Source organism: Streptopelia decaocto (genome assembly GCF_964273445.1).
Source record: "Streptopelia decaocto genome assembly, chromosome: 13".
In the NCBI taxonomy this organism is placed as follows: Eukaryota; Metazoa; Chordata; class Aves; order Columbiformes; family Columbidae; genus Streptopelia; species Streptopelia decaocto.
The window spans coordinates 2,605,808-2,630,873 of NC_138668.1; the positions used below are offsets into that span (position 1 = coordinate 2,605,808).

General features: G+C 48.8%; 2 protein-coding genes across 2 annotated transcripts; both read right to left on the reverse strand.

Annotated features, from left to right (window-relative positions):
* Positions 1-5,109: 5,109 nt before the first annotated feature.
* LOC309445524 (galanin receptor type 1-like) lies at positions 5,110-6,435 on the reverse strand (the record flags this gene model as incomplete). The annotated part of the gene is made up of 1 exon (XM_082064402.1): positions 5,110-6,435. One exon carries the CDS (start codon positions 6,433-6,435, stop codon positions 5,110-5,112), a length of 1,326 nt encoding a protein of 441 aa, XP_081920528.1.
* Positions 6,436-18,559: 12,124 nt separating this feature from the next.
* GRIFIN (galectin-related inter-fiber protein) lies at positions 18,560-20,974 on the reverse strand (the record flags this gene model as incomplete). The annotated part of the gene is made up of 4 exons (XM_082064675.1): positions 18,560-18,724; positions 19,125-19,287; positions 19,382-19,461; positions 20,963-20,974. 4 exons carry the CDS (start codon positions 20,972-20,974, stop codon positions 18,560-18,562), a joined length of 420 nt encoding a protein of 139 aa, XP_081920801.1.
* Between the last annotated feature and the right edge of the window lie 4,092 nt (positions 20,975-25,066).

Genomic DNA, 25,066 nt, shown 5'->3' on the forward strand with positions numbered 1-25,066 from the left:
AGGCACTGATTTCTTCAGGGGGTTTCTTGCAATCAGCAAGAGACACCAAATAGGAAGACTCAGGTGTAGATTCCTCACTTCAAAAAAATCTGTTCTGCAAGTATTGAATCCATCTTTGTTGCTGAAATATTTTAAAATTTTTATTTGAATAAAATATTAATGTAATAATTGAATTACATGACTGCCTCACAACCTTTAGTGAGCGGGTACCCTTGTAAGATGGAAAGCAGCATCGTTTTTCCCTCTCCAGATTGGGCACTTATCCCAGTGTGGCTCCTCCTCTGTCCCAGACCAGCTTTTCCCAGTCGATTCAAGCTAAGAATGAAAAAGTCAGGACAGCCGGGAGCCTCATGAGATGAGCTGACAGGGAAGCTTGAGGATAGGCAGTTGCATGAGACTGCGTTGACTTTACAGCTGTGTTTTGTCAGCTCTGAGTCCTGGGATTTTGCCTAAAGATGTTCAGCAGGCAGAGAAAGCAACTACTGCGATTCCGGTGCCCCTGGGGCTGACCTGAGCAGCTGTCATTCATTCCCAGAAAGTTTGGGAAAGTCTTATACAATCCCCATAGGTGCCAGGTGAGCAGTACTTGCCTGGAGGCTGACCCTGGCTTTGGTAGTACCTGCTCATAGCTGCTCTTTTATTTGTTCTTCTAGCAGCCTTCAGTGATTTATTTTCATGCTGAATATAATCACAAAGGTAAGCTGAGCTACACTGATTTTTTTCCTAGAAAATTCGTGCTGATGGTTCTCTGGTTCTTTACAACAAGGGTGTCACAGCACACTAGAAACTGAGGCAACTCTTGCGCTCTCCCCATTCGTTTAGTCATTTCAAGTCAGGAGAGCTCAGGTGTTTGTGTATGAGATGCGCTGCGGTGGGGGGAGATGCAGGAGTTGTGCTGGGGGCTGCTGGTGCTGCAGGTAACTCACCAGCCAGCTTCCATCCTAGTTTGAATCCCAGCATCAGTAGGCGTAACACATAAAATACCAACAGGCAGGAGCATCCCTTTGGAAGACGTTCTTTCTGGGATGCTCAGGGTTGTTGAAGTGAAGGTGCTGATCCACCGGGAGGGATGATGAGTATTGGAAGAGGGACAGATCTGTTCTATCTGTTGCGGTGCGCTGGTGTGGGCACTGTGCACCGTCCTCTGGGACTCCTCAGCTCGGGCTGCTGAGGGGGCATTTCTCAGCCTGTGTTGTGTCAGCATTAACGTGTCCTACCTCCAGATACCTCCTGCAAAGCTTTACTGTTGATCAAATTATGCCAGGTCTAAAATCATCCCCCTGCTCTCCTTCTGCTCCTTATAATAGGACTCAGGTTAATGTGGAGCTTTTTTTTTGCATAGGAATGTAAGAACAAAGGTACCGAACAGACCAAACGATGCTCAGCCCAGCATCCTGCTCCCAATGGTGGCCAGTAGTCCATGTCCTGGGAAGGAGCAAAAGCAGCAAGTATAGCTTTTATACCAACTGCTCACTAAGCCAAAAGTTGCATCACTGTTTTTAACAGCCGTTGACGGCCCTTTCTGCTGTGGACAGTCCAGTCTTGTTTTGCACCCTCGTTATTCCTTTCAGCCCTCACCCCCTCCTCTGCCCATGAACTCAGCGGCTGCTCACGGTCTAAGAAAAGGTGCTGTCTTGCCACTCCACATGCTGTCTAATCATTTCACTGGCTTCCCCTGAGTATTTTGTTATACAAAACAGTGATTCATCATTCTCCATGCAAGGGCTACATACCAGTCGTGATTGTATGTCTGTCTATGATACCTCATATGAAAGATTATCTCTTTTTTCCTTGCTCTGGTGGTTCACAGGCAGAAAATAAACCTGTAGCATCTTTGAGACAAAACTGACAGTACAGGAACAGATCCAAACAGGAACTCTCTGTATGTCCTTACTGCAGCAAAGGGATTCAAGTAAAGCTGTTTTAAACATCCTGTTTTGGTAATGTGGTAAAATGCCTGTATCGATTCTAATGGCAAAGCAGAGAAGAAAGTCCTGTGGGGGGAAAAGTGGGACTGAGGTGCATTAGCAGGAAAACCTTGTCATTAAGACACCTAAAATTCCCATTTGCAGTCTGCCTGGATGCATTTAGAGAGAAACACATTTCCTCAACCACACACCAAGTGTGAGATGTTCGGCTTCGGCTCTGAGGAAACCATCTGTGTTCATCAGCCAGAGCTGTGGCTGCTCCCCATTCCTTGAAGGGCCGTGAGTCCCTTGAATGCCTGTCAAAACACCTGGTGTCTGAAACAGGGAGCTTGGGTGGCCTGAAGGACCCTCAGTTGTCTTCTCGGTGCTAAATATAAAGAAATGTTTTATCAGATAGGAGGGGGAAAAAGCCATTTTCCCAAATGCTGAGGTTTCACCTCGCTCAGAGCCAGCGTGAGTCATCCAGGCACCGCTGCGTTACACGGACCTGTTCAGGTTAATAAAATCACTGCCCAAGCCCGGGCGGCTCATGGGATGCTGTGTGGCTTTCACATTGACGTCACTGCTTCTCATTTACCCTTGGGTGATAGTGACCGAAATTCATTACTACCTGGCAGCTGTCGGGTAAGCCGTGCAAAATAAATCAGTGTTCTTCTCAACCAACAGGTGTCTGCAGCACAAAAGGAGCCATTCAAATCAGCAGGGCACGAAGGGATTTTTCATCAGAGGAGTGAAGACATGAATGAGTCGTTAGAGTGAGGGAAATTCGCAGGCAAAGAGTGATAACGGTGAGAGGCAGGGGGAGATTTTGCTATAGAAATAGTGGAGAAGAGGTTGGAGCTTGGCGGGTAGGGAAAGAGTGACCAAGGGAGTCAAAAAGGAGTTAAAATGAGCAATTCGACTTTATTATAGGAAAGCAGGAACACTGAATGAAACTGGAAAATACATTTGAAAGTGTGAAGAGGCTATGACCTTGCCCAGTGGAAGTGGTCCTTGCCACAGTGTGTCTTGGTGGTCAGGAGCTCCGTGGGGCTGGAGAAAGGCAGGGGCACATTCAGGAGAACACACAGCCCCTGGTTTTTCTGCTTCCATGGAGAGTACAGAGCCTTTCAGGGCCTCAGGGCCTGGCAACACTCATGAGCTGAGAGAAAACTTTAAAAATCTCCTCTGGGATACTTTATAATGTGGGTTTCTCGCACCTTCGATTGCATTATTTGGTGCTGGCCGTTCTCAGAGCCAGGCCACCGCGTGGCACAGAGCTGGTCTGGCATCCCCACTGTCCTTTCACTGTGGTTTATTCAGGACAGATTTAAATATATTGGTCAGGGCAACGTAGGCAATTTTCAGTATTGTGTTACATCTGGTCTGGGGGTGGAGGACATCTATTTCCAGGCCCTGGAGTCAGTGGGCATTCAGAAAAAGCTTTTAATGCTCCTCAGCCTGATGCAATTTGTCAGCCCTAAAAATACGCCTTGAAAGAGGAAATAAAATGTTCACAGGCTTTTCTCCACAGCTACTAAAAGATCAAGCAGTAGGTACACTCCTGTATCACCTGAAAAAATGCAGATGTTCTCATCTCCCAGCACACATAAAACCCATTTCTCACCCGAAGTAAATCTGGGTAGTTGTAATTTCTTTGTTGTTCACACAAAAAGAGAATAGAAATTGCGGATGGCACTGCCTGTTAAGGAGGAATCTTTTGTTTTCTGGTTAGCTCATTAGTAACACAAATTGTTATTGTGCAATCATTACAAAAGTGGGAATCTTTTTTAGTTGAATGGCTATTTTTCATCTCTATTTTTTTGGGGGAGCAAAAGGCTCCCTAGAAGGCAAGACAGTATTATTTGAAACTTGGATTTCCCAGAATATCATTCCTTTGTTCAGTAATAAAAAAAAGCCCCCAGTCATCAAAAAGTCTGTGCTATTAAAGGCAAACGAACAGGGAAGGGGCAGATCTCTAGTTTCATTCCAGCCTTTTGGGTCTTTGTTGTAACTGTTTTGTATGTTTTGTTTTGTTTTTTTTTTTTTGTGTTTGTTTTGTTTTTCTCCCACTTCTTGCCTGGTCTGATGTATTTTCACTTTGAGCTCTTTGGGAGAAACGTTTCTTTTCCTTATGAATATAGATCCAGTTCTTAGCACAACAGAATTCTCAAGCTTTAGTGAGGCCTTTCAATGCTAACATAATAAAAATATACAATTTATTTATCAAAGCTTCCTTTAAAGGAGATGATGGAAGAAACAGGTTTTAACCTACTTCAGATCCTCAGGAAAGGCGAGCACTTTGATTCTCTCCTTCCCAGACAAATAGCATTGCCTTAGTTGATTCTGATTTTATTAGCTATAAGCCACTTTCCATTTTTATTTTCACATGCCATTGACTTTGTTTGGTACAGACACAGCTGAACAAGGGCTGGTTTTTCAAGTGCAAATCACGTTAATAGATGTCCAGCTCTTTCCACTCCACTGCAGGAACATAGCTGTAAGAAAGAGAGCTGATGCCCAAAGAATATTTTCCTATTGCACTTCCTAAATCACCTCTGAGGCCACGTTATCCTTTCTGAATTCCCAAATGTGAAGTGGTGATGGTCGCTTTACTGCTTCTGGCACTTTCTCTTCACATCAGGAGACTTTATTTGCGTGGAGGAGTGAAACAATATGATCAGACAATGAAATCTCAAGTGGTAAAGTGTGTGAAATTCTCCACTACTATTCCTTTTTATGATGCTGTTTCTAGCATTTCTTCACTGCTTGTAACTACAACTGATGGATTTGGAGCAGAGAGTGCCTCTTATCACTGCTCTTATCAGCACAGGGTGTGCAGCAGCAAACAGTCAAATCGTTGCTGTATCCAAATGGCATCTCTGCATCCGGAGATGGAGCTGTGGGGAGAGCCCACTTGTTGGGAAGTTGATCTATCTAATTATGTGACTGTTGACTGGGCAACGGGCTACACGTCTAGTTGTCCCTGGTGAAAATAATTTATCTAAAAACTTGATCTGAGTTAAAATATGTCACCTTTTTTTCTCGTTATTTGCTTCTTCCCCTGTCTCAGTATTTTTGAACTGGTGGTAGGTGTGATTAGAAGAAAGTTGTTTTCCATCATTAAAATATCTGTTTCAGAAAGGCCAGTAAAAAGTCATTAAATGCAGATGAGGGTGCAAGGTGCACTTCCTGAGCAGAATTACAAGGAAGTGTTCTCACTGGAGACTGTGTTCAGAGGTGGATGCTGGCAGGAGTTCAAGTGTCCACACTTGTTCTTATGGCCGTGACCACCCCGATATCTGCCCATGGTGGGGGTGGTGGAATGGCCTTTCCTTGCAGGGTCCATTGAACTCCGGTAAGAGAGCAGCTCTGGGACTGAGGAACGGGTTGTCCCTTCGGACAGGGAGAAGTTAAAGAGAGACACCATTCTTTGGTGGTATTTGCTCTTCATTTCCTTGGCTGACCTGTAGAGGTTTCCAACAAAGCAATAGCATATAGGGTTGAGGCTGGAGTTGGTGAGGCCAAGCCACTGGGCAAAAGGTCTGAGCTGCAGGATCCAAGGAGGAGGAGTCACATCCTGCAAAGATTTGGGGATGTTGAAATCAATCCAGATGTCCATCAGGTAGACGGGCAACCAGGAGATAGCGAACAGCAGGACCAGGGCCACCACCATCTGCGCTACCTTCTTCCGGATCTTCAGCCTGGAGGCTGGCAGAGAGCGGTTCAGGGCAGTGCTCTCCTTCAGCTGGCTGCGGCGGCTCCACAGCCGGCGCACCGTGAGGAAGCAGATGACCATGTTGAACAGGACCGGCAGGCAGTAGAGGGCACAGAAGAGCAGAAAGTTGTAGGCTTGCTTGAGCCTCTCCTGAGGCCAAATCTCCCTGCAGATGGAAAACACCAGAGGCAAACCCTCCACCACCCCAATCTCATCCCGTTTGTTCATGAAGATGAGGGGCATGCATATCCCTGAGGACAACAACCACACCACCAGGATGGTGCTGAGAATCCTCTTCTGGGTGAAGAAAGACCGGGCATTGAGTGGATTGTGCACGCTGTAGTAGCGGTTCACGCTGATGACGGTCAGGCTGAGGACACTGGCGGAGACAGAAACCGCCTGGATGAAGGGCACCGCTCGGCAGAGGAAATCCCCGTACACCCAGGCTTTGTAGATGAGGTTGCCCACGGTGATGGGCATGCAGACACACACCACCATGAGGTCACACACCGCCAGGTTGATGAGGAGGCTGCGAGTGGCACTCAGGCTGGACACCCGACTCCGGCGCTTCCGGGTGAGCACCCTGATGGACATGATATTGCCCACGAAGCCCACCACAAAGGACACGAGGTACATTGCCGTGAGGCTGATGGTGACGGGCTCCTTCACAAAGAGGAAGAGCATCTTCTCCAGCTCTTCCCAGCCCAGCTCCTGACTCCCATTCCAGAGCCCGCCTTGTGTCTGGTTCTCCTGCTGCCAGAGCTGCAGAGGGTCGGGGGCAAGCCCGGGGGCGGGAAGGGAGGAATTCATGGCTGAGCCCCCCCGGGCACCCCGGGTTAACGGGGCAGAGCTTGCAGCGCTGCCCCGAGCGCTCTTAGCATGTTTAGCTGAGACCAACCATGCCTGCAAAAGACGGTGCGGAGAGAAGGGGTGAGCGCGGGCTCCTGGCAATGTTTTCCCTTTCCGGGGAAGGTGTCGGGTCAGAAATGGCTTCTCCGCAACTTATTTGAAAGGCGGCCGTGGGCGCTGGGGCGGGCTGGGCAGCGCCGCGCGGCTCCGCGGGCACCGACCGGGCAAGGGCGGCGGAGCCGGCGGGGAGCTCCGTGCCCGGCCGCGGGACACGGCGCCTTCGGGGGGGTCGGAAAGACGAAAGGGGACCCCATCCTCCCTGAGCCCCGGGTGAGCAGCCCCGGCCGCGATCCGCCACGACTCCCCTCCCTCCCGGGAAAGTTGTGCGCCCCACAGCCGCGCTGCCGAACCCCGGTCCCGGGCTGCCCCCACACCCCGGGTTCCTACCCCCGGTTCCTCGGTTGTCCCCGGTCCCGCGGCGCCGTGCGGCGGCACTCACCGTGCAGAGGGCGGGCAGCGCCGGGCCGGGCTCCTCCCGCGGGCAGCTCCGCCGTGTGCCGGCAGCGCGGGGCTCCTGGCACACGAACACCCCCGAATTCCCCGCAACGCACCCCCAGCCCGGCGCCCACTCTGCGAGCGCGGCTGGCACCCGCGCGGCCCCCGCGCTCACACGCACACCCAGAGCGCTGCACACGCACACGGTCCTGCACACACACGCCCAGCCCTCTTCACAGACCTGTCCTACAACACACGCACACACTCCTGCGTAGCTGCCCGCAGCTCTGCATGGGGACCCCGACAGAGTCCCCGTCCCTACACAGCGTCCCCCAGAACACACACACGCTTATAGATCCCCCCACACGCACCCACACACTCTGTGCAGATTCCCCTTGCAAACACTTGGCTGCACGGACCTTCCTACAGGTGCCCTGCACACCCCCCCTCTGCACACACACACAAACACCCCGCACATTCACGCACCACCCTCTTCTGTACCTCCTGTGTCCCCCCACCCTCTCCCACATCTCTGCATGTTCGCACCCTCTTTGCGCTCCCCCCAGCCCTCCCGCTCACATCCTCCTTGCACACGCAGGTACAGCTCAAACTTTGCACCCCTACACGCACACCCTGTGCACACGCAGACGCCCCCCACTCTTGCCCTGCCCTGCAGAGAAGCGACCCCCCCATCCCCTTCGCCGGGAGTACTGGCTGGGACAGGTCCCTGCCCGGGCCGGGCCGTGCTAAACCGAGCCGAGCCGAGCCGAGCCCACCGTGGTGCTGAAGGGACAGCTCCTCCTGGGCCGGGCAGGAGCGGGCAGGGCTGGGAAGGACCGGGCAAAGATGGGCAGAACCAGGCAGGGACCGGCCAGCGACTGGACAAGACCAGGCATGACAGGACCGGGCAGGACCGGGTAGGGACCAAACAGGCAGGGACGTGAGTACACCCCACCGGACTCTTTCTGATGTTCCCTCCTCTCCTGGGGGTTCCCTGGGCTCAGCTACAGCGGGGCAGGGAGGTACCCCGGCACTTCTGTGCTTACTTCTACTCTAACATCAAATCCACCCTCCTTCTGTACTCTCCAGCAGAGGCCGGTATGCCAATGGTTAACACCACAGCAGATATTGGTGGGAACCACTCAAACAAGAAGCGCTCCAGAAAGAAACACAACTTTTTGTCTTCTCTCTGAAGGAATGGGGGAAATGGGTCATGGAATAAAGTCACTCGCAAAAGTTGAAGGGCTCGGTTGGGAAACAAGGTTGGTTTGTAAAATGAAGCTTTTGACCAGAGGTGCTCAGATGATGCCAGTGAATCACAGGGCGGAATATTTGACAAGAAGAACTGATACCTCCGCCTGAGGTGTTTATTTTTTATTTTCTTTCTTTGCCTTCTCTGAGAGCGAGGTAACTAATGCAGCGCAGGTGGAGGCTGTTTGTCACCGGATGGTGAATGCCCTTGATTTCAGCAGGAAATTCTCCATCCATTTTAGTCTATTTAGGTGAAAGAAGAAAGTAAATATTTTTGGTCAGGCTTACGTGAAATGAAAGCAAGATCAGCAGTGGAACCACATTTGCGGGGTAGGAAATGTGATCAGCTCTTCTGCATTAGAATGCATTTGCTTTAAGCATGTGACTGCTTATTCCCTTATAGTTTTATGTATGTGTATTTATAGATCTTCAGAGACAAACATCTTCTACAAACTAATTATAATGTGTTGCCCAGAGCACAAGGTACACATTATTCTATGCAGTGAAATGCATGGATACTCTCATGGATACCTAAAATCTGCTACAATTTCACAGCTGCTCCACAAGCAAATGGATCTGTTGCAAACAGGCAACTACACAGCCGAGGGTCAAAGTTGGCAATTGGAAATCTCCATGCACCCAAGCCCTTGCCAGCCACTGCCCGGCCTCCCTAAAGCAGACCTGTCATTACACACAGAAAACAACAGAATGGAGGTGTTAAAGTCAACAGTTTTAGTAGGGCATTAACAGTATACAATAGAAAAGAGTGAAGAATTGTGCCAGGGCTCTTTGAACATATTTTGTCTGGGTAGTCACCTTCCAAAGGCTCAAGCTCATAAATACAGTTGTGTTCTTTTTTTTTTTTTTTCTTTTTCTCCTCATGCACTTTATTTGTAACCTGCATGATTTACTGCTAATGAACCTTTAGACCTTAAAATATTAGGCTAGACTATTAAGTTCATCAGTGGTTCAATATAATTAGAATGAATCTGCTTTTGTATCCGTTGACACAACTCACAAGTGCCAAGTCATCTTTAACAACAAATGACAAATCTATATGCTGTGTACAGCTGAGAGAGAGGACAAGGGCATTGATTATAATGAGTTAATTGATTCTAACAAGTTCAAAGTCACCAAATAACTCAAGATGGGGAACGTCCAACAAAAAGAAATGCCATATCCTTTTCACATTGGTTCCCGTCTTACGGAACACCTTTGGTGTGGAAGCTAAATAAATCCCACTGGAGACACGAGCCATCCTTCACCAGCAAGGGTAATGAAGTGGACTCTGCTTGTACAGCAATGTACATCAGAAATAACCCACTGGTCTCACCGGAGTTCCAGCTGTGAAGAACTGACCTGAGAGGAGTGAGTCAGCCACTTTGGGACTCCGCCAGAGTCTCAGAAAAACTCACATCTCCCAAGCCTGCTACTGCTGCCCCATCCCACTCTGCCCACTGCACGCCAGACACGCGGGACAGGGTAAATTTAGCATAGCTGTCTCAGCACATCTCCCTGCTCCTGCTGCACCACGAGCTGGGTGTTGCACAGCCGCAGTGATGCTCTGACTGTCCCACACCCAAGATCTGGTGCAAGTTAAGGAAACCTCAAGGCTTTTCCAGCTTATGCTGGTGACCAAATGGACCATCTCCTGGAGAGTGTGAAGGTGGAGCAATTCCTCTGGTTGTGCATCTACTTACAGCAGCTCATTCTCCCTGCTGAGTACACAGGGCATGGTTTAGCGGCTGGGCTCTGGGAGGGGTATTCCCCCCTGCCAATGCCTCCCCATGGGGAATGCACACTCCTGGCTGGACCCACCGGAGCTGTGTCCTTGACATGCTGTTTGCTGGCTAGCACCTAACCAAAGGACACCTTTGTTTCTTAGCTTTCTTTCAGTGTGTATCCCAACATGCCTGATGTGTCTCATCTGCTGCAGTTTGATCAGAAAGCCTGTTTTGAGACAATGAGATTAGAGGATGCAGCTGCTTTTCCCCGCACTGGGCTTGCCCAGCAGATTTGTGGGGTGGGGTCTGCTCACTTCACAGAGATAAAACAAAATTAGGGCTTGTCTCAGTCAAGTTGGCGGGGGGGTGGCTCTATTGGTGCTACTGGGATGAGCTGTCCAGGGGTTGTTTGTGTTTGGGAAGAGATGGTGAGCTGGGAGTGCACCCCAGCTTGAGATGTGGGGGCAACACTGAAATAATTTCCCACTGGTTTTGCTGGGAGGTGCTGGTTGGACTGCCCTTGAAAAGCACTGGCTAAACCCCAGCCTTGCTGCCACTTAACCCTTCTGTCCTTCACAAGTTTTTGACTGATGGCGTGGAGATGGGAGGACCATGGGGTCAGGGAGGCTCCCTGAGCCCTCACACTGGCCCCATGCTGTGCACACTCTGCCCCCCACCTGCCTGCGGCTGCAGCCTGGGGTGTCTGTGTGAGCATTTATGGTGCTTGATATAAACAGGAGTAATATGGAACTTGTCTCTCTACGTCTCTCTTGCATCAGGAGAAAGGAACGGCATCATTGTTTGCTAACGTGTATTGAACAAAAAAAGGTGTCCGTTCTTCTCTGGGCCATTTTCTCACAGATCTCTAACCCAGCAACTAAACTCCCCAAATCCTGGGTGCCACCGGTTTGGGGGATCTCTGAGCGGCTTTGCCGCTCCCTCTGCTGGTGGCTGCTCTGTCCCTGTGCCACCGCTGCTCCGGCACCGCGGTTCCAGTGGGGACACGGGTTATTTCTGGCACTGTGGTCCATGTCCTCGGTGTAGCTCTGATGTTACGTTCCCTGATGTCAGTGGGGCTGTGAATCCAGGAGGAGATAAGAGGCCAATGCTGCACACAAAGACAATACACAGAAGATGCCGAGTGCACTTCAGATTCTTTGAAAAGAAAATCATAAACCAAATGAAAAACATCTGGGAATCGATGTTTGTTGTTTGTAATTACTTTTATGAGAGCGAAAACCTTTCTTTTCCCACTATTCTTCCCTCTTAATCAAAGAATGAAACATTTAAACTATTTCAAGTGTCCTTTGGAGGATTTCAAATGGAGAATGTATGCATTTTTATGCCTGAGAATATGCACCAAAGTCTGTTTTCACAAACAGATACGTGCCAAATTCCTTATCTTCTGTGCTTTTTATTGGAAGCCTCTTAGATTGAGTGCTACAGAAATGTAGTGGCTGAAATAAAAAGATAATTTCATACAGAAGAATTTGTCTGATATGATGTTCACTCGCTCAAGAACAATGAGACACTGTTTTGGCGTTAGTGTGATTGAAAATTCTGTCTTTCAGATATCTTTGCTTTTGATTTGTGCAGAAATGCAGGCAAGTAGCAGGCCGGGGAATGCAGGAATGAACACGCTCCTGCAGGGACCCAGCTTGGAACCAGGACCACACCAAGTGCATTTGACGCTGTCTCTTTAAAAGGAGAGTCACTAATTAGAGATGTACTGCAGAACAAAGTGGTGGGTTGTTTGCTGTTGATTTGGTTTTTGTAAACGAGACATCAGTGCTGTGGATCCCTAATTCATTGCACAAACGTACAGACAAGATTTTGAAGCGATACTGAAGCACTAAGTCAAGTCTTCCAGAAGTGAAGCCAGGACTTAGCTGACGCGGAAGCTGACGTACAAAACAACCACCTAACGCTGCATCCAGCCCTTCTGTCCTCTGAGCTGTGATCCGGGGTTGGTTGAAGCAATGGTGGGATTTCCTCTGTGTCCATGTTTTGTGGGGTGGCCTCACCCCCTCGATCAAATCAGCCTGGGGAGAAATAATTAGAATCAGACTGAAAGTAAAGCCTAAATCAAGCAGATGCGGTAATTGAGCAAAACTGGTGGTCTGACCAGGTTTGTGGAGCTCCATTTCATCCTGTTGTAACTCCAGCGGTCCATGCAGTTTTCCACTGATACAACTGAGACGGGAGGCAGATAAAACAATATTAAGAGCAGGGGCTGCCAAGGCAGTCAGTCCTCTAACCTTCTGCCCAATTTGCATAACAATATTGCTTCCCTAGTGCTCTGTATCCAGGTGCAACAGGCTAATAAAGAGCTTTTTAGATGACAAAGCTCTTAGGGCTCCATCAGCTGATTGCTATCTGGGGGAAGTCTCTGACAAAGGCTTTAAATTTGCCACTGTTTGCCTCTTCCCAGCTGCAGAGGCTTGTTGAGGGGAAATGCAGGAAGGAAGGGCTGTGAGAAAAGCCCTCTCAGGGCCCAGATCTGCTGGTGTCAGGGAGGAGATTGTAGAAAATACAACAGGAGGGAGTTTGTCTTTCTGAGCAAGATTATTTATTCTCAGCCTAGGTGACGCTTTGCAGGTAGCCGTCGCAAAACAGATGCTCCTGGGGTGAGGTTGCAATAAGAATTGTTATTATTATTGTTAGAACTTAAGTATGTTTGCTTGGTGAGCAAGTGCTATGTGTTTAAAAACAAGCTTTCCTCTATTTTGTACTCCTAATCAGGAAATCCTTAGGATTTCTGCTGGGTGGATTCAAGAAGGCATCAGCTGGGAGAGAGGTGATCCTGGGTCTGAATGCACTCCAGCACTCTGCTCTAGTCTTCTGACAAGGTAAGGGGAAAAAAAACCAACCCAATCTGTGAGCTGTTATTTATTTTGTGCAGCTTTTTAGGAGGAATCTCCACAACTAGTCATAGAAAATCAGGCAGGCAGAGATTTTGAGAGGTTGTTGAAGTTTGTTGGGATCATTTGCAAACTTTTCTCTCTGCTGCTAATGCCTCACCTCTCTCTGTGCAGTGACTTGTCTAGAAAGACTTGGGCAATTTACTGGAACTACAATCACTGCCCTCTCATCACCACTGACCGCGTCTGTCTTTCTGCTTCCAATGTGTGCTCACAGCACCTTCAAGAAATGAAAGCTGACAGTAGCTGGTGTTTAGCGCAAAGGTGGGGGTTAGAAGGTGAAATAGCTGCATCTCGCTTTTACGTCCAATTTTTGAAATCGGAAAGCTTTTTGTGTGATAAATCACACAGCGATTGCTAAGCCTTTCTTTGGACAGATGGTGTATCAAGGAAGGGGAAGAAAATGAAGGGATGTTGGTGGCTCTTTGATCATTGTTTGGGCTGGAGCATAAAAGAAGCTAGAAAAATGCTGATTAGCAGCTGAGACCACAGCAACGATACCTGTGTGCAGATGAATGGAAAACCCTTGGGCTAATGAGCTGCTCAGCAGCCTGGCCCCTCATTTCAGACACAGGCCTGGCTCATCTGTGTGACCTGGGCTGTGCAGGGGTTCACCATAGAGCCTGCTGGCTCATTAAGGCTCTGGGCAACACCTGATGGATCACGAAAAGTCTAACCAAACTTACCCACTGGCTACACGGGCAGGAGCTGCAGGGGCAGAACAGGAGACTGGAGGCTGAAGTGTCTGGTTCTCTCCTTCCCGTTCTGCTCTGCTCCTTTCCTCCATGTGCCTCTGTTTCCTCACTGCATGGCTGGTTTGTCATACTTCCTTCTTTTTATAGTTTATTTGTATCCCCATAGTTTTAAAGTGCTTTATAGGACCCAGACAGCCTTATGATGATATGACAGTGCAGAGAAAGCATCCTCGTAACCATAGGCTGTTGCCTTGTGCTCTGGTAAAATCAGATTTGGCCGGCTCTGTTGGTATAGCTTGAAGGAATAACATGAGAGGTTGCATCTAGCTTTGGCAAGCAGGTCTTGAGCAGACTGTGGAACTGGAAGGCGAGCAAAATTGTACATCAGACTAATTTCTGGCACCGTTTCCTTAAGCAGCAGTGATATACAGTCATACAGCTGCCATATAAAGCGATACCATCAGCTTTCAATTCTTCAACCTTTAGACCAGATCCTTTCTTTCAGAAAATAATCCTTCTCCAGCCTGCATTTAGTGTCTGCAGCTGGTACCTGCCACCACACCTGCAAGATCAGGGCTGGGAGGTGTACTTTCCTATCTGAGCTGGCTCTGGATGGGGATGCTGTGAATGGAAATGGTTTTATGAAGCTCTTTTAAAGGCAATAAAAGAAATATCCCTCTGCTTTCCAGCAGAGGCTCCTTTCTAGCTGCAATCTGAGGCTGCCTAATGCCTCAGAAGTGCCTCTTCCCAGATAAAACTGAGAGTTACTCCTCCTTTCCTCTTGTTTTGCTCATGCTCTTCAGAAATATGCTGAATATTTGCCCTTTATGTTCCTCAGTGCTGCCAGCTAACACCTGTGACTCCTGAGCATTTAGTGAGTTTGACAGCCCATGTTGTTGAATAAGCAGCCTCTTGGATAAAGGCTTAGAGGTGTAAGGAAGAAAGTCAGTACCGATAAGCTCTGTGCTTCTGGCAGATATTTCTGTGGTGAAGTGTTGGGAAAACAGAGACCTTGGAGGACCTGGGAAGTTAGAGATGCCATAGACTTGGGTCCATGATCACTGACCTGCCCCACAACACAGTGATCAATGGAGAGGTGAAGCTCTCTGCAGCAGCCCAGCTATTGTCCATCAGGAGATGCTCATGGGGGCATTGAAATGGGAGGAGAAAGGGAATTGCTAGTTAAATGCTTAACGATTGCCCCTCTCCTGCCCTTCATCACCAGAGCTGCTCTCTTGCCATGAGCAAGTAGCTAAACCTCCAGCATCAAAATTTGGTGTGTGTGTTTGGCTTGTGGGGGTTTATTTGTTGTTGTGTGTGGTTTTTTTTTTTTTTTTGTTTGCCCTTTTTTTTTTTTCTTTTTAATGGGATGGTCGTGTGAAAAAAAAGAATTAATCAAGTCAGAAAGTGAGTATGAGGCAGATGCAACCTGCATGACTTTCTCCTTTGTGCTTTCCTAGAAGTCTTTCCCACTGCATTGCTGACAAGCCCTTGCCCTTTCTCACGCTGCCTTTGCTATCTCAAAGCAGCACCCTGTGTCTGATATTCAGCTGTCCCTTGCTAAGGCTCTCAGAGACAGTGTCACTCAGTCTGATGTGTCCAGGCTGCTGCTCTGCTGATGAGATGTGACTGTTGCTGATGTGGGAGCCGTTTGCTCACCAACTCGTGAGGAAATTGCTGGTGTTTTGCTGCTGGGGTATGTGATGATGCCAGCAGCGTCAGCGACACCCAGGAGCGCTCTCTGCTCAAGCATCAGCAGGTGCTCCACAGGAGATCTGCACCACTGTGACACTGCCAGAGGGCACTTCGGCCCTGGGAGTCCAGGCACAGCTCGAGCACGAAGGATTGTGAGCCTGATTTTCCCCTCACTGACCTGGGGGTAAGCCTGAGCATTTCACTGAGCTCTGCAGATCCAGCCCAAATGAGGAGAATCAGTGGGAAAGGCAGAGCCCGCATGGGAGGTCATCACCTCTCCTGGCTTTGCCTCCTGAGAGACATCTCTCAGGTGTCCCTCACCAGTTTCCATGAGCTTTAAGGGCAGAAGCTGCTGCTTTATTAGCAGATCCTGCCTAGGACAGTCCCAATCCTGTCACACAATAATTGCTCTCTGGAAGCTTTTCAGCCCAGCTCCTGTGCTGCACTTGGCCACAGCAAAAATATTGAGCTTGGTCTTTAGGGTGGCCAGTGAAACGCTGGTCCCTCCCAGAGCTGCAGCAGCAGCCGCCTCTGCTCCTTCCCCTTCAAAAGGCCTCCAGCCCTTCAGAAATACCCCTGGGCAGGAGCTTGTTTCCATCAGTTCCCTCCCCAGTTTCAAACCCCAGGTCTTGAATCAAAAGGTTGGTTAAAATTGGGAAAAAGGACTGATTTGCTCCTTTTGATCACCTCCAATAGCAGCAGGCAATGCCTCTGTGCAAGCCTGATGTGCCATCCCCCTCTTGAGAATTTAATTAACTGTCATAATTGTGGGGCTTCATTTTTCTCTGGAGTTCCCCCTCAAGGGACAAGCGAGGGTCACACACTTGGAGGGCATCTCTCATTCCCCATAAAACTGTGCAGAACAGCTATAAACAGCCAGCCCTGGAGTCTTCCTCCCAGAAATGCTCTGCAGCTCCCCAGATGTCTCTTGCTCTGAAGGCCCCTTCACCCTGGGGAGTGTTTTGGCTGGAGGATTCAGCAGATAAAGTCCTGAAGCCAGCAGCAATTCTGTGAATGTGTCAGGAGGGACTGGGGTCTCCTGGTGTGGGTGGTAACAGTGAGATCAGCTGCTCGCAGGAGCCGGGGGAACGTGTTTGGGAGTCAGGACATAACCTCTGCTGCTGCCTGATTCATTTTGTGTTTGTAGCATCTCTATTTATTTACACTTGAAATATTTTTTCCCTTGTTGGTCTGTGGTCCTTTGTGCTTGGTTCTGGAAAACAATGAAATTGTGGTGTGTTTTCTTCAGCAGTGGCTATTGATGGAGTTTGCAGATATACAAGTACAAAGTATTATCCTTATAAATAATTTCATCACTTTCCCTCCATGAAAAATGATCTGTCTCTATCATCCTCCGAAGAAGCCCAAATAAAAAGAACAATTTATTTCAAGTGCAGTTCAGCGTCATCAGATGCATGACACAGAGATCCCAGCAGGCCTGATTTTGTGTTTGTGCCTGTTTTACTGAAGAGATAACTATAAGAGTAAAGTTTGTTGAACCCCCGAGTTACATCATGACAACCAGAATTTGAGCTGACCCTCTAGTCCTGGGGGTGATGGATTTACTCCAGGTCAGAGGAAGCTGCACCAACTTCAACCTTCTTGACTTGCAAACAAGACTGTGGCTGTTTCCAAAATGTATTTTGTGTTCTTTTTGGAGGAAGGAGGTACCATTTTGGGACTATTTTGTGTTCTTGTTGTGTGCTTTGCCATATGAACAGGATGATTTCCAGTTGGTGTTCTTTATGGTCTGGAAAAACATTATAAACTTTTCAGCAGGCTCATAAATGTTAAATTTGGGGCATCCTATGTTGTGGCTGGCTATGTGGTCACCTCTTCCTCATAAGTCCTTGAAACTATAAATAGAGGGAAGAGTTCGCAATGGCCAATTTAAGCAGTGAGAATTTCTCCTTGATGGAAAGGGCTGGCAAGGCAGGATTGTCTTTGCCTTTTGCATCAGGAATGTGGTCTGTCCTATGTCTGAGGAACAAAGGAGTGATTTGGGGGCAGCTGTAATTGCATTTTTGGAGTGAGTTCCCGTTCAGATTTAACACTGTGACATTATGCTTTTTATGATGCATGTAATTAAAACAAAGTAAAAATAACATCTTTTAGCCTGCTGTGGCCTGGTCAAGGAGTTAGAGATATGTTGTGCTACAAGGAAGAGCGTGGCAAAGAGAAGAGGGTGCAAGAGACAAGAGGACTGCTTTGAAAAATAACTAAAAAGGAGGAGAGAAGGAAATGGGAAAGCAGAGCAAGGAGAAAAAACAGAGGTTATCCACAGGAATAATGGCATTTTGTTCATTCCAAACTTTTATCATAAGTTCTAACCCATGATTTACTCAGATCTTTGTTTGGAGTCCAGCTGCATTTCTGGTGCATGATGAAGAAACCACATTCTTTTATGTGTTTCTTTAAGCTTTTGCCCTTTTCTGACCCACTACGTCACTCTTGGGGTCTGTCTGAGAAGCCTGGAGCTGGCAGGACTCAGGCTGAGCAAACATCTCTCAAATGGTGAAAGGAATTTCTGGAAATATCTTCCAAGTTGAATCTTATCACCCTGATCTGCCTACATAGAACCTTCATTTCATGTTAGCCCTCAAAACAAAATCGTAGCATTTTCCCATGTCCTTGTTCATGCCAGGTGTCTAGAGATTTGCAGGGAATAAAAAACTCGGTTGATCTACCCAGTGAGGGACACTCCAGCAGCGTTTTCCATATTTGATTTTATTGGCAAATATGGCAGCATTTTTACACAGCTCCTGGAAAGAAAAGTGCTTTTCCATCCCTAACACCCATACCCATTGCATCCTTCGCCACATGGCCAGCTGAGGGCTAGTGCTAATACGCACCCTACTCTTGGGCAAACACAATTTCTGGGGTAGCATTCAGGTGTCCAGACTACTCAGGTGTTTAAAAGGTGTTTAGACGAGGCTCTTAGGGACATGGTTTAGTGCTATGTTAGGTTAGGTTATGGTTGGACTCAATGATAGTGAGGGTCTCTTCCAACCGAAATGATTCTATGATCTGTCAGGTTGTCCAACCACAAAGATAAGACCTACAAAGCCCATTGTGCACCTCAAGGCATAGTAGGGGCAGAAGGTCTTTGATCTGGGCTGCAGTTACCGACATGCGTTGGTGGCGTTCGATGGGAATGACCATCGCTTCCACTACAAGGACATATGCATTGCTATCTCCTTGACCAGTGACGGTATGTGTTGGGTGGGGAAGGGGAGGAGATGGTCTCCAGCTGGATCAGGAGCTTAAGGGGGAATGTTCTGTGAGACTGTCCCAGCTTGGGTCTCTAGTAAAGGTCTCGTTTGGTGATTTCCACTGAAGAAATGGCAATATCATTGAGAATCTGCAGCTTGGTGATGGATGAAAGCTGCTTCTCGCGATGCTTGTACTGTAGTATTTTATTTTCATTGATAAAAATGTGAAAGTAGTCTTGGTCAGAGTAGATTTCAACCTGAAAGAGAGATTGTGTTAGGTTCATTATGTAGCCACATGTCCTCACCTTGCTGCCATCATGTCAGTGAGTGCCCAGATCTGGGCACAGACATTCTGCCAGAGCTGACATGCTGCTCATCTCTTCTTTGGGCAAAAGGAGGGAATAATTGAGCATCTGCTTTGTGACAGCATCTAGGATTTAGTGCTGAGGCTCGGCATGTCCGTGCCAGAGTTGGGTGTAAATCAGCAGCAAAATCAGGGGACAATGGAGATATTAAGAGGGGATGGAGCCAGAGAGGGGGTGCCACTGGGAGTGGTGCTGGCAGGGAAGGCAGGACTAGAGCCAGGAGGGGGACCCTGGTATTGGCTGTGTCACTCCTGTCCTACCCAAGGAGACCGGTGGGGTGACACAGTGTTACCTGGAATGGCTCCGTTGCTTCAAAAGGGAAGGTGTTAATAACCTCTTCCTTCCCCCAGCAGTTGGCGAGGAAGGAGTTGCAGATGATTCTGGAGCTGGAGAAGCGGGGGTTAAAATGGAGAGCGATTTGGTCCCCGGGTTCACAGAGCAAATTAATTTCAAACCTAAGAAGGTGAGAGAAAGAAGTGATGGAGAGTTGTGCAGCAATGCTGCTGGCTCTCACGAGGCAGGAGAGCTGCGAGCCGAGTGTGTCCTTACATGCTCGTACTGGAACTGGTCTCGCCCTTGACCACGATGCTCCAGCCGGGACACATCCCCTCTGGGTACAGGGCCTCGAACTGTTGGTGACAGTGAAGTGTGGCAAGGTGGGAGAGATGCACAGCCCTGCTCATTTCTTACACTTCTCCATATTTCTCACCCCCTTTTTATAGTCTCTATTCTCCCTGTTTCCCGTGCAGGCACGCTCTCTGCCTTCTTCTCACTCCTCAGTAATCTCAGGGCCTCTAAATTGATAAGAAATGAAGCTGCAACATCCAGTTGATGAGGTGGGATTTGCTATGCCCAAGGTCTTTTGTAAAGAGCTGGGTGGAATCAGGGAGCAAAAATCAAAGGACCTGAATGCCTTCGTTGTCAGCAGGACAAAAGATGCTCTGCTCCTCTTCCTGCCTGAGCAATACAAAATCTAAAGCAGAAAACTTTGTGATGCTTTGAAACACAGTGAGAAAGACAAGAACTGATCAAAGAAAGGGCATAATGTGGCATCCAGCCTGTCCTCATCTAGTGTTAGAGGGGTAACTCTTCCCACGAGCTCCTGCCTTATCCCCTGTTCCACCTCCTACCCACATCTCCAAGGTTAAACTTGCAAAAAGTGAGCTGGAAAATGTTCCTTTTTGAATAATTAATAGTTTTATTAAATAACTCATTTTAATAAGAACTACTTGCCATTTTACCCCAGGTTTTTTTTGGTTTTTTTGTTTTTTTTTTTTTTTAGGACTTTAATGATCTTGCATTTCTGAGCATCCTCCTCTCCCAAACTTATTGCTCACACTGGAAAAATCTCTCTGGCCTTGGCATCTCCATTGCCAGCTGCATGCCTGCCTCTCCCTCCCTATAGCTCAGGACTTCCACTCTCCTGTTTCTCTCTCTGCCATGATTTCCCATTTCCAAGGCATTTTGAGGGTATGCACACTTTGGGGCAGGAGCTGAGACATGGCGATGGCCCATCTCATGCCTGGCTAATTTTGGAGGGTAGTTTTAAAACCTGTGTGTGGTCATCAAAGGCTCTGACCACACCAGTGTTCACCCCTGTGAAGCACGGAGGGCTGATGGAGCTGACAGTACGGTTTCAAACAGCGAATGGTGATGGCAGCACCCAGGTTAGCCTTGCCTTGATCCTTAGCTTGTCATCGTTGCACACACCCCCAGCAAAAGCCACACCGCATACACAGAAAACAGCAATTCCCTCTTTGCTGCCAGCTGCCCCAGCAGAGATGGACGGCAAAGCACAGATCTCCTCTGTTAAAGCGCTGGTTTTATCTTGGTCTCAGCTTAAACTCTGTGCTGCTACCAGGGCAGCATTACTCCAGACCAGCCCTAGCATAACTGAGATGAAATATCTGTGCTATGACCTTTCCTAGAAAGCCACAAAGCTCTGAGCTTTGCAATAGTCTGGACTGCACTGAATTAGAGGGGCTGTACCACAGGTAGCATCCCCACATCTTTCAGGATTTCTGCCTTTCATATGCTCATCTGTGTCACTTTCCTTTGTCCACTGCCTGACCCTGTGCCGTCACCCATCAGACAGATCAAGCTGTGCCAGTCCCTGTCCCCACCGCTTACCCGCAATGCCATCCCGCTCGCCTGCCCCTGTGCCGCAGACCCTGCTGGGTGTGCAGCCAGAAGGGTCTATATAGGGACCACCGGCCAGGAGCCCACGTGTGCGGGGATTAGCGGTGACAGCGGGCTGCGGGCATGGCTGGGAGATGGGGAGCAGCAAATCCCACTGCTGGCCCAGCGGGGTCAGCCTGCTCATGCGTGTGGGGCTAATCCAGCCCCGCTGCTGCCCACACAAAGACAGTGATGGCTGGGCAGTCCTGAGCCATGACGTGATGGAGCTGGTGTGGGGCAGCGACAGGGCGGAGGGGCATCGGGCTGTAATCTGGGGGGGCAGATGTGTTTAATGCATGAAGAAAGGGTGATGACTTCCAAAGCTGGGGGAGATACTGGGAGTAAGGTCCAGAAAGAAAGCAGATAACAAAGGAGAAATGGTGGCTCCTACAGGGACTCAGCTTCACCCTGATCAACAGAGATTCTTTTTCTCCCTATTTTCCTTTTTGCTTACTCTTTGTGGGTCAGAGCATGGCCTGAAATGAGCTGATGCAGCTTTGTCACAGCCGCATTTCCATCTCGCGATGCCCTGGGGCCAGTGGGGCTCGGGATGCTGCTGTGCTGAGCTCAGCACCACCCGGCTCTGTGTTTCCCTTCCCTGCTGGGGACAATACAGGGATTTGGGAGCAGGGCAAGGGAGCCTTTGTCTGATATTTCCTGTCATGGAAAGGCACCAAGAAATGCGTAGTGATGAAACTAATTTCGGTGATGGGGGTTTTCATACTGACAGTCAGCATGTGCTAATGTACAGCTGCGCATCCCCCCATCCTTTATGGGGTAAATGCATTAAAAACAGATGCTGGCCACAACTCTGTATGCATGGGAGGCTGTGATGCTCCCTGGCTGGTCCTACAGGAATTCATGGCTTTCATGGTTAAAACCTCCTCACTGTAGGGACCACAGTGCTAATGTTATTTAATGTGTTTATTATATTTCCAGCAGATAAGAAGAATGAGAGCTACTATCCCAGGCTCTGGTGCCCTTGGCAGATGATTAAAAATGCAATCCAGTGGACACAGAAGCCAACAGCCTCTCTCAGGGCTGAAAAAGCCAAGTCCCAGGCTGGGATTTGCCGGTTTGGACTCCAACAAAACCAAACCATGTGAAGCTGAGCTCTGCTGTGGTCGTCTTGCTCAGCTCCCTGCTCTCCAGGTACAATGTGCTGAGGTGGTGGTGGCAGGACCAGGGACATCCCACCCATCCTGCCTTGGGCTGCTGTAGGATGCTGGACATCGGCCTCTCCAATCTGTCCAGCTGCATGTCTCCTATACTTGTGACCTGAACCCAAAGTTGTGTTTTCATCCCCCAAATCATCCCACCCTGCTTGTTTCTCCTGCCAGCCAAGCAAGGGACTATGGGGAGAAGGGGTTGCTTTTGAGATACGCACTGCGGTGGTGGGTAAAACCAGGCAGCGGTGCAGTCCTGCATGTAGGACAGGAGTGACTTGCAAGCTAAATAATCGTGCCAAGTTTATTATAATTATGCTAATGAAGTCAAGGGACTGGGGAAAGCTTGGGCAATACAGTGTGGGTCAGTGGAAAAGGGTTGTCAGCCATTGGAACAGGCTGCCCAGATATGTGGTTGCATCACAATCCCTGAAGGGGTTCAAAAGACATGTAGATGAGGTTCTTAGGGCCGTGGTTTAGTGGTGGACTTCACAGTGTTGGGTTAACCATTGGATCTGATGATCTTCAAGGTCTTTTCTAATCAAAATGATTCTATGATAGCAGAGGACTTTGCCCAGCAAGTGGTGGTGGTGGCATGAATCCTGGCTCCTTTCTGTTCCCAGGGGCTGCACCTCATCCACGTGGTGCAGAAAACAGTGTGAGTCAAAACCTCTGGAGAAGCTGTTGTAGCTTTTCATTTTGTCGCTTGTCACAAAGCTGTGTGCACAGCCTGTCCTGGCAGGGTGATGTCCAGGCCACACTGAGTCTCATTCCAGGCTCTGCTGGTGCCACCACCAGCAACAGGCATGGAATTTGCTCCCTTGCTGCAAAAAGCTGCATCAGGCCAAGCAGCACTGGGTGTCACAGATCTGCCCTGGGGGAGAGCAAAAAAAGCCAGTGGTGGCAGGTCTGGGGAGATTGGGAAGCTCTTGAGGAAAGAGAGAGAATCTAATTTGCTCCAGTTTTGGGGGGCAGCAACTTGTAAGATGCTCAGCACTTCCCAGAATTCAAGTCTTAGCTTCCTGTTAACGTTTCAGTGAGAATAAGAATAGTTGCTGGGGAAAGATGCAAACACATGTTTCACCAGTAAATGGTGCCCAAACACCGACTGTTTTACAGGTGCACCTTTATTTGCCTTCTGCCTGTTGTGCCACTGCTCAGAAGCTGTTGTAGCATCTGTCTGTTTAGCAAGGAGGAAGGGACTGAAAATATGTTTAAAGTGTTTAGCTCTGAATGCTGTGACTTTCCTCTCTCTGGTGATGGATGGGAAAAACCCAAACAAATAAACAAATGCACTGTGAGCCACTGGGATACAGAAAAGACAGAGTCAAGGTGGAGGGAGCCTGATGTAGGAAAGGACACAATAACTTGATGGCTTGGTGAACTGCAGGGGATGCATTAGCAGACCTGCTTATGCATTTGCCAGCCATTTGGTCATACAGCCATCAGAGTTTGCACCTTTCCTTAAGCCGTTATTATCTGTATCCTGCTCTTGGTTGTTCATCCCAAAGTGTTTTTCCTGCTGCTCACAAAGTGGCAGAAACACTCAGCGAGGATCTTGGCACTGCATTTTCCCATGGGATTTTTTCATGCAAAGCTCCCCTGTGCTACAGCGGCTGCATTTCTGGACCTGTGATTATTTCCATTAGTCTCTAGAGGTCTCCAAACACACAGCCTGGACTTTCAGGACCTGAACACGGTGCTTGCCTCTGCACCTCACGCCGTACGTTGGTTTTCTCCTTGTTGCACTGCCTGGCTCTGCAGTTCACCCACAGCATGATGCTCTGGTTTCTGACACCTGCTCAGGTTTTACTGTCAGGTCTTGTCCATCCCGTGATTAACTCAGTTGAGCCCTGACATGAACAATGCCATTGGAAATTGCTCCAGGTGTCCTCTCCACATGTGTTGATCCATATCTACCTTGTCCCATCAGCCAGAAATATCAGCCCACAGCCTTAGCTGTGCCCACACCTGTGCTGTGTATGCTCTCAGACATTATTGCACAGCCCTGTCTCCTATTAATATTCACCTATATATGTACTCACATATATATAGCAGCCACTGAACCTCAGCGATATATACCCACTGGAGGTCTGTGATCACAAATCAACCCGTATTCCTTAAACACACTAATGCAAACAAGCCAGCCCAGTGCTCCCGGCCCACAGCCATGTGTGGCTGGTGGACTTGGATGTGCAAAGCTGCTTTAGTGGCCGGAACAAGGTGGCTGTGGCCACAGGGATGCAGGCAGAGCCGGGCTCCTCTTGGAATCACCCTTGGCCAACTCTCTTGGGACTAGTCCAGGCACCTCCAGACATGCAGCCTTATGGAATAATTTAAACTGAGAAATCATGTATTTTTGGTGGTGGGCTCTAACCACCAGTTAGGCTGGGCACAGCAGTGAGGTTGGAAGTGGTACCATTGCAAAATCCCTCACTTTTTCTTGCTTTGAACATCCTCATCCAGGCACCAACCACCACTTGTCTGGGGGGGGCACCGTGACTCCCTCCTTCAGCCCAAGGACTCAGGGCTTTTCCTCCACCTCTGCAGCCAGAGTGACTCACTGGCTTTCCTAAAACCCCACGCTCTTTGTTTTAGGACAATAGCTTTGCAGGAAAAAAACATATCATAAAACAATAGCCTGGGTGCAAGCGGAGGCCCATGGGCATGGCCCTCCGGCTGTGCTCCAGGTGGGCTCAGCTCTTTCTCAGAGGGTGGATCAGGATTACTCCAAATCCAGATGGGTCTACCAGAGCCTTCCCCACCACACCAAATCAGGGGCTGCGATTTCCCCAGCACATGCCTCTGTGTGATGCTTCTCCAGACTTGCTTATCTGTCACTTGGCAGTACTTGTACCTCCTCCGCAGCCATTTCAGTTCCTCCAGGGAA